The sequence below is a fragment of the Trachypithecus francoisi genome, unplaced genomic scaffold (genome assembly GCF_009764315.1).
Source record: "Trachypithecus francoisi isolate TF-2019V2 unplaced genomic scaffold, Tfra_2.0 Lachesis_group2, whole genome shotgun sequence".
Classification (NCBI taxonomy): domain Eukaryota; kingdom Metazoa; phylum Chordata; class Mammalia; order Primates; family Cercopithecidae; genus Trachypithecus; species Trachypithecus francoisi.
The window spans coordinates 97,650,150-97,662,491 of record NW_022681465.1 but is presented as its reverse complement, the minus strand read 5'-3'; the positions used below and the strand labels follow the sequence as shown (position 1 = coordinate 97,662,491).

General features: G+C 40.2%; 1 protein-coding gene across 3 annotated transcripts in view; it reads right to left on the bottom strand.

Annotated features, from left to right (window-relative positions):
• NLN (neurolysin) overlaps positions 1 to 12,342 on the bottom strand; it is a 110,879-nt gene that overhangs the window by 26,302 nt on the left and 72,235 nt on the right. For 2 of the 3 annotated variants that reach the window (XM_033179712.1, XM_033179714.1), the window contains one exon: positions 10,090 to 10,291. In XM_033179712.1, the coding sequence (XP_033035603.1) occupies positions 10,090 to 10,291 (202 nt within the window). The remainder of the gene's footprint in view (positions 1 to 10,089; positions 10,292 to 12,342) is intronic. The other variant, XM_033179713.1, reaches the window with a different exon arrangement.

The window sequence follows — 12,342 nt, the reverse complement described above, 5'->3', positions numbered from 1 at the left end:
TAAGGCTCCTCTTTGCCTTGCTCACTCTCCACTTGTTTGTGTACCTCCTTCTTCCTGGGCATGGGACAGGAACTCGGGACCTGCCGAATGGTGGGGCCCAAAGGGCTGTAACACAAACAGGACTGAAACATGCCCCTTGCTCGCCATGCTGTGGGCAACAAGGAGAGAAGAGTTGTGGCCCTTCAGGGAACCCAGACCTAGGAGCTCCCTGAGCCAGGGCTATGATATCTTCTTTGGGGCTCTGTGGTTCCCAGCGTCTCTAAGCTTCTGGGTGCCACTGTGTTCCCCAGTGCCAGCTGTGAAAGCTGCTTGTGGTATGCCTGGTCCAGCTGCAGCCTTGCAGGCAGCCTTGCCTTCAGCGCCTATGCCGGCACCTGGAGCTGTTTGCACCGCCATAGCCAGCATGCCTGACTGTGTACAGTGGTTGGACCCCAAGCTTGCTCACTCATGCACCCTTCGTCACTCCACTTGCCCTTGGCAGGCATGGGATTCAGGCCAGTAGTGCGAGCTGAGTGCAGCCTGCCAGGCTGAGTCGGCCCAGTGGGCCCAAGCAAAACTTGGGCAATGGCACCACTAGTCACAGAGGTTTCTGGCTGGTGATGCGACACCCCAAGGACCCCATGACACTACTGCACAATTTTCTCAAGGTGATGGTTTTTAAATAGATACTTACAGCAAATAAAGGCCAAATCATACCATCAGCCACCACCATATGATGTACTGACAAAAATAGAGACTTTGTATATCCTGCTTGTATGAAGATTTTTCAGTCATTAGTCGCATATGAGGGAGGAAGTCAACTCCAAATGGCAACAAAAATGTGTGTGTGTGTTTGTGTGTGTAGGGGAGTATTCAGTATCCAGGAAAAAACATAAACAAACGAATAATTCATGATTTAGAGAAAAACTGAATAAAATAAAAACACAGTTATGTCATGCAGAGTAGAGAAGAGAGGGCTTATTCTATTCAAAAGCCATTTTGTAGCTGGGGAGAGAGCACAGCAAATGAATGAAAGATCAACAATGTCTTCTAAAGAACAAAAGGAAATGTTTGTAAGGAGAAAAAGCTAAAAATAACCCTATTGCTTACTAATTTCCCGAAAGTTGGTCACGCTGTTTCTCTGTGAGCCCTTTGGACAACATCATTTAAATATTTTTCAAAAAACGAGGACAAAGAACCTACGAAATTTGAAAACTCAATTTCCAGCAAACAACTGAATTCTCAAGAGAAAGGAATGCACAGTCAGCCACTGTGTATGTCCACACAGAAACCATGGGTAAGACTTACAGTCTAGCAGCCTGATGGATCTTACACAAAACAGCATGGGTGCTGAACCATTACTCACTGTTGACCAGCCAACAAATACCATTCCCCAGTTTTTAAACTATAATCCAAAGAACCCTAAAAAAGTACTTCATATAGTTATCAATGCAAACAATTTGAAGGTGTTGATAATAGTTGCTTATGGGCCATGATAACTATTGATGCTAATGTATTTCCCAGATAAAGTGGGAAAAAACATATAAAATAATCCAATTAAGAAATATTTTTTGTAGCTGACACGTCAAAGAATTTTAGGGCATTTTTTGCAGGAGGAAATATTTAGATAATAAAAGCCTAGAAAACAATGTAAACTTAGACTCCTGTTTGGTTAGAAGTTCTTGAGAGGAAGATAGTTTTCTAAATACACGATTTTGGCCAGGCACGATGGCTCATGCCTGTAATTCCAGCACTTTGAGAGGCAGAGGCAGGAGAATCACTTGAGCTCAGGGGTTCAAGATCAGCCTGGGCAACGTGGTAAATCCCCATCTCTACAAAAACTACAAAAAAATTAACTGGGCATGGTGGCGCATTCCTGTAGTCTCAGCTACTCAGGAGTCTGAGATGGGAGGATCGCTTAAGCCTGGAAGGCAGAGGCTGAGGCTGCAGTGAGCCATGATCACGCCACTGCACTCCAGCCTGGGCAACAGAGTGAGACCCTGCCTCAAAATAAATAAATAAATAAATAAGTAAGAGAGTTTTCTTTATTATCTTTTTTTTTTTTTTTTTTTTTTTTTCTGAGATGCAGTCTTGCTCTGCTGCCCAGGTTGGAGTGCAGTGGCAGAATCTTGGCTCACTGCAAGCTCTGCCGCCCGGGTTCACGCCATTCTCCTGTCTCAGCCTCCTGAGTAGCTGGGACTACAGGTGCCCGCCACCACGCCTAGCTAATTTTTTGTATTTTTAGTAGAGACGGGGTTTCACCGTGTTAGCCAGGATGGTCTTGATTTCCTGACCTCATGATCCGCCTGCCTCTGCCTCTCAAAGTGCTGGGATTACAGGTGTGAGCCACCGTGCCCGGCCTTCTTTACTATCTTTTAAACAAACAATAGGATGTCTAAAATGTACTATGTTTCAGATTTTTACAACAGATAACTTGATGCTATAGAGATTAACTTTGTAATTCCTACAGTGCAGTAACAGCAGGAGCAGAATCATATAAATTGAAGCTTCGGAAGTCCTATGAGCTTTTGCTGTATTTAAAGGCCAAAATCTTACATGTGCTTGTTCGAATTAAGAGACCAGTTGCTTTTAATGGCTACAACTAAGTGTTATTTTCATGATAGCAAATCCCAACTCAAAGAAAAGGCAGTTGCTGAAATCAATAAGTGTATTGTGCTCATGAAAAAGGACAGGCCTCAGGAGACCTGACATTGGCTGTCTGAGGTGATCCAGTATTGATTTCTTAGCAGCCATTCCACATCCTGGCCTGTCTAATCTATCCCTAAATCCAGGGATGATGGAGAAGTTTATATAACAAGGCAAGGTATTTTGTTTTTAAAAAGTGAGCACTATCTACTAGACTGTGCCATAAATAGATGATTAAAAGGCCATAGTTTTAACTTCACACATACTGAGTGAACACTGGAAATAATAGTAGTAATACAGAGAAAGTGATGACATCCTTCTTTATCTTCACAACTGCCCTATAGTTCAACAGTTCAGTATCGCCATCATCCTTTAAAGGACCCAGGAAATAACATAATTTGGAGAAGTTCTGAATACTCTGCATATTAAGTTCAGAGGCTGGCTCCCAAACTAGCTATACCTTCCTGATCAGGTACATCTTATGTAAACTGCTTCTTTTCAAGATGAAAACAAATAAAGGTACTATTCAAACTCAAATGCTAGAGAGTGTGCTTTATCCACCACTGTCTTTCCCAAATCCAGCACCAAAAGTAGAGGATGTCCAAAAAGTATCTGTGAAATGGATGAAGCCCTGGGGAGAATTTTTCTGTAAGAAGATTCAAACTTAAACAACTCAAAGATACTTTGTTATCATTCTTGACTTGACCTCAACTTCTCACTTCTCTACTTTTTTTCAATACTTAAAATTCTACTTTTATTATTTTACTTATTATGCTTTTAATTTTTTATTTTTTGCATTTCATGTCCTCAAGCTAAATTCGAAACATTCAAGATACTATAACTTTTCTTCCTTTTGAACCCCATCCTACCATACATAACATGACATGTCAGATACAATAGATAATAATTCCGTTTCTTAAAATAACTATATAAGCTAGGCATGGTGGCTCACGTCTGTAATCCCAGCATTTTGGGAGCCTGACGTAGGCAGATTGCTTGAGCCCAGAAATTCAAGACCAGCCTGGGCAACATGGTGAAACCCTATCTCTACAAAAAATACAAAAATTACCCAGGTATAGTGGTACACGCCTGTGGTCCCACCTACTTAGTAAGCTGAGGTGGGAGGATCAACTGAACCTGGAGAGGTGGAGGCTACATTGAGCCATGATTGTGCCACTGTACTCCAGCCTGAGTGACAGAGTGAGACCCCGTCTCCAAAAACAAACAAACAAACAAAAAACTAAACATCTCTCTCTTTAGAGATGTTTAAAAAAATATTTTAAAAATATTTTTGATTTTTAAAAAATAATACATGTAGAAAATGCACTTAGCAAATGAAAGAAATAAGCACATTCCCAAATGAACATTATGTGTTAATACATTCATATTTTGGTTTATGATTTCATTTATTTTATTTTCACATGTATGTACTGTTTGTATATGTAAAAGCAAACAAATAAAATAACAAAAAGAAGATCCTGAAAGAAATTACATCTAACGTAAAAGTCACAAACTCTAACAGTGTGCAGGAGTTGGGGCTAGGGAGACAGGGTGACAGCAGAGGCCACAAGGTTGACGATAGGGAGTTCACTGCATTTTAGGACTGAAACCTCAATGGTCAACTCGCACAGAGGGAAACCTAGAAATAAATAAATGCATCCATTCCACATTTGCATTCATTCTACATTATTAGAGTGTCATTTAATAAACTTAGGAGAAGGAAGTCTATCCAACGCGACCACACATTTGGAAGACCAAATTCAGACCATGAAATAGTGTTGTCTCCAGTGCATGGAATGGGAGCATAACTAGGCAATAAAGTAGAGCAGTTAGGTCATGACTATCAGACCCTGGGCAGGTCCTTCTATGTCTCAGATTTTTCACTTGGAAAATGGGGACAATAACAGTACCCATCTACTTCAGAGCGTAATGTGAAGATAAAAATGAATGAACGAATGTAAAGCCTATCTTCTTCTCAGCCTGCATATTCTGCCTGACTAGATGGTCTTGATGGGTCTAACCTGGTTTGTCTTTCACTTCCTGAGGGTTAATACTGAAGATAAATATACCACACAGGTCTTTAGCGAATCCTCCATCACTCCCAATACTCCAAGCTGCTCTTTCTGTTATTGTTTCAGGAATCAAACTTCTAAGTAGGCAGCAATCATGAAAACAAAACAGAACCAAATACAAACGAGATGGTTTCCAATCACCTTCCATAGATCTTCACTCAAAACCCACTGAAGGTAAGCATTTGTGAATTCTTTTGAACCTTAAGTGGCAGTAAATTGCCTTACGGCAAATGGTCTTTTTCCCCCCCTTTCTAGTTTTGAGTTGTATATTGATCTCAAAAGAGCTGAATTACACATAAGCATAGTTTTCAGAATACTTCACATACGCATGGCACCTTATGCTTTTCCAAGTGCCTTTTCACATACTGCTTGGTTTAATTCTCCCAACCATCCAGGGAAGTACATAGCATTGCTGTTGTCCCCATTTTCTGAATAAGAAAAAAGAGATGGTTCAAAGAGTTTAAATAACTTTCCCCAAGTCACACAGCCTGGCCCACAGATACACAGATGATGTTTGATCCAGTGCTCGTGTCATAACACCAGGGTGCCTTTCCGACTAATACATGGTACATTTATCTACAGCAGTATCTAATCCAAATATTTAGAGCAGACGAGCTGCTTTGTTTAGTAGTTTTCAACCAAATTAATGATTTCAAGTCACATAATTTGAAGTTCCTCTGCCCATCCCTTTCACATTTAATTAAGAAGGCTTTAGTGTAATTCTGATGTGTTTCCACAGAATAATGACATCTTTACAATTCAAAATTCATCACCGCTCTTAATGTACAACATAACACAGACATCATAATGGAGGCTAAGAGGCATTACTACTTTACAGAAGTTCAAAGGCCAGTGGTTACTGACAGCTCAAACCACAATAAAGCCATGCAACAGGAACAGATACTAGAGATATCACCTCTTGATTGCTATCTTCAAAATTACCTACCTACCCTGTAAACGTAATACGAGTGAAACTCATGTCCTGAATGATGAGATAGTAGACATATTGATCTAGCACATCGACATGTTTGAAAACTAGATGTTCTTGCCAACATGTTTAAATATGACGATGACAAGCTCAAACGAGCTCTTCTAGTCATGAAACCTGCCAACTGCCACAGTGAAGAGCTCAAACACTGAGCTGCCATTTCTTAAAACCAATCTACTGAATATATGTGGCAAATTTTTAATTCACTATATATTTCTCAGGTAAACTAGAAGTACTACTGAACATAGAAGTTGTCAATCTCCATATTCACTATAATCTATTTTAGGTCAGTACAAAAGGCTTTCAAATTATAAATTTGCAAATATATTGATTGGTGCCTATGAAAAACAAAAGTGGTGATCACTGCTGATGACCTTAAAAGTTCTTAAAATATTACAGGCTATCTGAAAGGATTAATAGACAAGAAGATAATTTTCAAAGATAATCTCATGAAGATATGACCAAGCAAAGAATTGTACCAACACACTATTCATCAGTATGACACATTTTGTGCTCATGGATGAGGTTAGGCAAAACTTTAAGAACTGAATATGTCTACTGTTTCAAGAGAGACACACTAAGCTGGTGAATGCAATATATATATTAATAGTTCAGTCACGAGTCAGACAGCTCTAAAATGTCAGAGTACCAAAAAAGATTTTCCAGTACTAAATTGACTATCTCAAAAGATCACGATTAATGTAAGAAATAATGGGAACAATGGAATGAGTTGTGGAGAACTGACCAAATACATGGCAAGCCTTTGATAATAAGTTTATAAGAGGACTGTGTCTGAAAAAAGAACATGCATCAACAGCATTGAAAACTCTATTTGAAGATCACTATTATCTTAATAAATGTGATTAAAAGACCAAAATGCTTCCTTATGAAATAACCAAGTAAGAAGGAAACTGCTATAACTCAGGAGTTCTTAACTTGAGATTCATTATGGTGAGGGCTTTGAGGGGTCTGTGAGCCCTTTGGAATTTTACGCATATTTGTAGGTGTATTTTTCTACAAGAGGTGCCCACAGCATACATCAGATTTTCATAGGATCCTCAGATCCAAAAATGTGAGCATCCACTATTTTAAAAGCAGGTCATTATTAATCTATGTACAAGTATATAACTGGATTTTGGATAAGTAATACACCATAAGTTTAAAATTAAGAAAAATATTTTTGACTTTTCTAAATTATAAAAATGTTTTTTTAAATGCAAACTGGAGTTATCCTAATTAAAGGAAATGTCAACCACAGTGTGGATACTGATAGAAGGTCTACACGATAAATATTTCAGGGATCCTAGTGCTATGACAAGAGACTTTATTTATTTATTTTGAGACAGAATCTCACTCTGTCACCCTGGCTGGAGTGCACTGGCATGATCTTGGTTCACTGCAGTTTCTGCCTCCTGGGTTCAAGCGATTATCCTGCCTCAGCCTCCTGAGCAGCTGGGATTAAAGGTATGTGCCATCATGCCCGGCTAATTTTTGTATTCTTAGTTGAGACGGGGTTTTGCCATGTTGGCCAGGCTAGTCTTGAACTCCTGACTTCAGATGACCCGCCTGCCTGGGCCTCCCAAAGTGCTTGGATGACAGGTATGAGCCACCACGCCTGGCCTATTTTATTTATTTTTTGAACAGGCTCTGGTCCTATCGCCCAGGCTGGAGTGCAATGGCACAACTTCGGCTCACTGCAACTTCCACCTCCCAGGCTCAAATCATCCTCCCACTTCAGCCTCCCAAGTAGCTGGGACTACTACAGCCTCCCAAAGTGCTGGGGTTGTGGGTATGAGCTGCCATGCCTAGCCTTGCGAAACCTAGCCACACTACCACACCCAGCTAATTTTTTTGTATTTTTGGTAGAGATGAGTTTTCATCATGTTGCCCAGCTTGGTCTTGAACTCCTGGGGTCAAGCAATCCTCCCGCCTCAGCCTCCCAAAGTGCTGGGATTACAGGCATGAACCACCATGTCTAGTCAGTGCTATGATAATAGATTTTAAAATCACCTAAGAAAGAAAGGTTAGATTATTCTGAAAGATTTATTTTCCTTGGATTAAAGAGAGATTAAAAATGGTTATATCAGGACATTTCTCTGGACATATTCATATATTATTCCCCTCTGTTTTTTAAAACAAAAGATGGAAGCACCAGGATAAAAGATAAAATGTTGAAAGAACGAAACAGCTTTTAAACAAAGGTGACAGAAGCATTTTGGAAATGAATGGGTACATTTTGGGTTATTACAATGATTAGGGCTACTCTGGGATATAAGGATGCTGGATGCACAGGATTGATTCTGCGCATGTTGGGACAACAAAAAGACTGTTCCATATCCTGCTTGTCATTCATACTCCCTGCTGGACTATTCACATAAATGAAAAAAACTATCAGTAACTGAGCCGAGAAACTAACCCCACTGTACATATTTTTGCAAAGCATTTTTCTTTTTTTGAGACAGGGTCTCACTTTTTCACCCAGGCTGGAGTGCAGTGGCGTGAACACAGCTCACCACAGCCTCGACATCCTGGGCTCAGGCAATCCTCCTGCCTCAGCCTTCCGTGTAGCTGGGACTACATGTGTGTGCCATCATGCCTGGCTAATTTTTGTATTTTTTGTAGAGACTGGGATTCACAATGTTGCTGGTCTTGAACTCCTGAGTTCAGGTGATCTGCCAGCCTCGACCTCCCAACGTGCTGGGGTTGTGGGTGTGAGCTGCTATGCCTAGCCTTGTGAAGCATTTTTTTACACAATTTTAATTTCTAAGACTACAAGTGCTAGGATCTACTGTGTAAATCGAAGTGAGATTACTTGTCTTTGAAGTTTCCCAGGAAGTGTTCATCATATTGGAAAATCATGCCACCATTGTCAGCACTGTTCTAGGACTTGAGCTGACAACATAAACCACTTCAATCAGTTTGCACTTGCTGATGCTCCATTCAGGATTACTTCCACACAGTGCAAACCTCCGGCATACTTCATTATGTCTTACTGCATAGTCATATCCAAGCATTATCACTTGAAAAACACAAAAATTTCTTCCATTTATAGTCAGTGAGGACACTGTACTGATTTAAAAAGATTCTCTGTATAAAGACCATTAAGGAAAATCCAAATAAATTGTGGTGTTCAGTCAGGAGTACTGTATGAATGCTGGCTTCTTAGCTATGACAAATGTGCTATTGGAATGGAAGATGTTAGAAGTAGGGGTGAGAGGGTGAGGGGTATACAGGCAATCTTTGCATTGTCTTTGCAAGTTTTCTATGAATCTAAAAGTATCCTAATAAAAAGGTTTTTGTTTTTGTCACTGTTGTTTTTTGAGTCTACCTTTAGAGACATATAAAGATTTCAAATTTGGAAAACTGTACCTTCATTTCTGTTACTATCAGTTTTTTGGGTGGTTTTCTTTCTTTTTTTTTAAGTCAAGGTCTTGCTCTGTCACCTAGGCCGGAGTGCAGTGGCACAATCATGGCTCACTGCAATCTCAACCTCCTGGACTCAAGTGATCCTCCCACATCAGCCTCACAAGTAGCTGGGACCACAGGCATATACCACCATGCCTGGATAATTTTTGTATTTTTGTTTGTTTTACCATGTTGCCCAGGCTGTTCTCAAACTCCTAGACTCAAGCACTCCTTCCACCTTGGCCTCCCAAAGTGCTGGGATTACAAGCATGAGCCACCATGCCTGGCCAATAATAGTATATTTCAACTATTAGGTTGAATTGCTGAACTAGACATTTTCCTATGTTAATAATGGTTAAATGTTAGCAAGTTCATATGGTTCATGCTAGAATAGTCTGAGCCTAATTAAATGGATTGTATTACAAAGTTGAGAATAAATGTACTTTTTATTTTCAGAAATAAAAAATCAGTTTTAATCTACTGCACACATACACTTCCACTCTGCCAAATTCTTTGTATAGTTATACTATATTATCTATGATTTTAATTTGAAGTTAGTAAAGGGAAATGTTACAAAATTATTATTTAAAAATGAGTAAAGAGTCTAAGAGGATTGAAAAATCACTAAAGTAAACAAAGCATTGATAAGCAGGAGAGATTACAGCACAGTTTTTCTGAGAAATTTATACCAAATTCCTATGGAAAAGGATTAAAAGGAAAGAGCAAAGTATTTGTAACCTTTCCTTATAGATAGTCTTATTCTTTTTCCATAGGCTGTTATTCAATAAACCTCTTTAACTGGTAGATGAACCTCCAAGTAAAAATATGTTGTGAAAGAGGACAGGATAAGGAAAATTTTGGTTTTGCAGGAGGCCTATAAAATTCTTGAACACATTCAGCTTCTGAAAAAACATGTTAGGAGCAGAAACCTGACAGCAGTCAGAAGTTTTCTAAAAAAAAACCAACTGGCAGGTTTACTGGGGGAAAAAAAAAACTCACCTGCGCACAAATCTGATGCATCACGTGACCAAACTCATGGAAGTAAGTCCTCACCTCATCGTGTCTCAGGAGAGAGGGACGACCTGCCACTGGCTGTGAGAAGTTCACCACGAGGGCAGCCACTGCCATCATCCGGCTTCCATCAGGCAGAAGGCAGCCAGGCTGGAGACCAAAGCAGGCCGCATGATTGTATTTTCCTTCCCTAGGAGCCAGAAATACAAGTTGACAAGATAGGAAAATTCTCCTCTAGCAACTACATTGGCATGGCCTCTTCCAGTCATTAACACATAACTATGTGTTACCAGAGATGCTTTTAAACATTAGTTTACCTTCTAGAAAGTAGGTTGTTTGGCTAAAATGGAAAAAGTAACGCTAAACAAACAATAACTCCACTATCATTCTGTGTGAGCTCCAAAGTTTCTTTTGTTGAAAAATCTCGAGGTAAGAATGAAGAACGCATGTGACACCGACAGCTGAATGTCCAATTTATTTTAATGACGTTCTACTTTTTCTTTTTCAAAGATGGGATTATTAAACACTAAACAATGCTGAAACACAAATTTGAAATAAAAGATACAGTTTGACTCACTAGGCAGCCTTTTCATTAAAATCGGAATAAAAAACTGAATTTCAGACAATAAGGTTTTTCCTTTTATTTGAGGAGGAAAGAATCAGTAATTACAATTAAATAAGCTTCTTTTATAAACTAGACAGGCCTTTTTGAAACAGAATGCTTTAAGTTAGCCTGGGAAAATGCATAAATTATACTATCAATTAGTCTATTCTTATATAGCGTGGCATCCGTGATGGTCTTTCCAAAAGCTATTAGACTTCATTCTCCAAAAGCTATCAGACTTCCTTCTGGGAGTAGGTGTCCTTTCCCCCTTTTCTTTTGCTCAGAAGACTAATAGTACCTGTTTTTTTTTTTTTTACTTTGAGACAGAGTCTTGCTCTGTCACCCAGGCTGGAGTGCAGTGGCATGATCTCAGCTCATTGCAACCTTCGCCTCCCAGGTTCAAGCACTTCTCCTGCCTTTGCCTCCTGAGTAGCTGGTATTACAGGTGTGCACCACCATGCTGGTTAATTTTATTCTTGTTGTTTTGAGATGGAGTCTCGCTCTGTTGCGCAGGCTGGGGTGTGGTGGCAAGATCCTGGCTCACTATAACCTCCGCCTTCTGGGTTCAAATGATTCTCCTGCCTCAGCCTCTAGAGTAGCTGGGACTACAAGTGCCTGCCACCACGCCCAGCTAAGTTTTGTATTTTTAGTAGAGATGGGGTTTTGCCATGATGGCCAAGCTGGTCTCAAACTCCTGACCTCAGGTGATCCGCCCTCCTTGGCCTCCCAAAGTGCTGGGACTACAGGTGTGAGTCACTGTGCCCAGCCTGATTTTTTTATTTTTAGTAGAGACAGGGTTTCACCATGTTGGCCAACCTGGTCTTGAATTCCTGGCCTCGGGTGATCCACCCACCTTGGCCTCCCCAAGTGCTGGGATTACAGCCACTGCACCCAGCCAGTACCTGGTCTTTTTAAAACCTATTCTGAATACCCTTTTTAAAAGTCAGTTAGACAAATAAAACAAGTTAATCCCTTTTACCTTTATGAAGAGAACATCTAAGATGACAGGAAGTAAACTTTAACTTTAGGTCACTGCTTTCACAAAGATTACTCTCTGCCACCCACACCAGGGTGCTGATAGCAATGACCAGATCTCTGAGTACAAAAGAAATTAATTATATCCCGGCAGTGAGACAGCAGAATGAGGTAGCAGGAATTGTTCTTTGACCCTGGAAAGAAAATCTGAGGACAGTTATAGCAGACCCCAATATTAAAGGATTACTCCTGAAAGAGTTCTTGGGTTAAAACTATATCCTGACACTTTTTAGTTAAAAATAAGACTCATCTATATTTGGCAGGGTTTTACTTTTAGGTCATAATATAAGTGAAAGTAAGTCCATAAAGCACCAGGTGATACGGTTTGGCTGTGTCTCCACTCAAAGCTCATCTTGAGCTGTGGTTATCATAATCCTCACGAATCATGGGAGGGACCCGGTGGGAAGTAATTGATTCATGGGGGCAGTTACCCCCATGCCAGTCTTATGATAGTGAGTGAGTTCTCACAAGATCTGATGGTTTTATAAGGGGCTTTCCTCCCTTTGCTTGGCACTTCCCCTTCCTGCTGCCACGTGAAGAAGGATGTGTTTGCTTCCCCTTCTGCCATGATTGTAAGTTTCCTGAGGTCTCCCAGGCCCTGC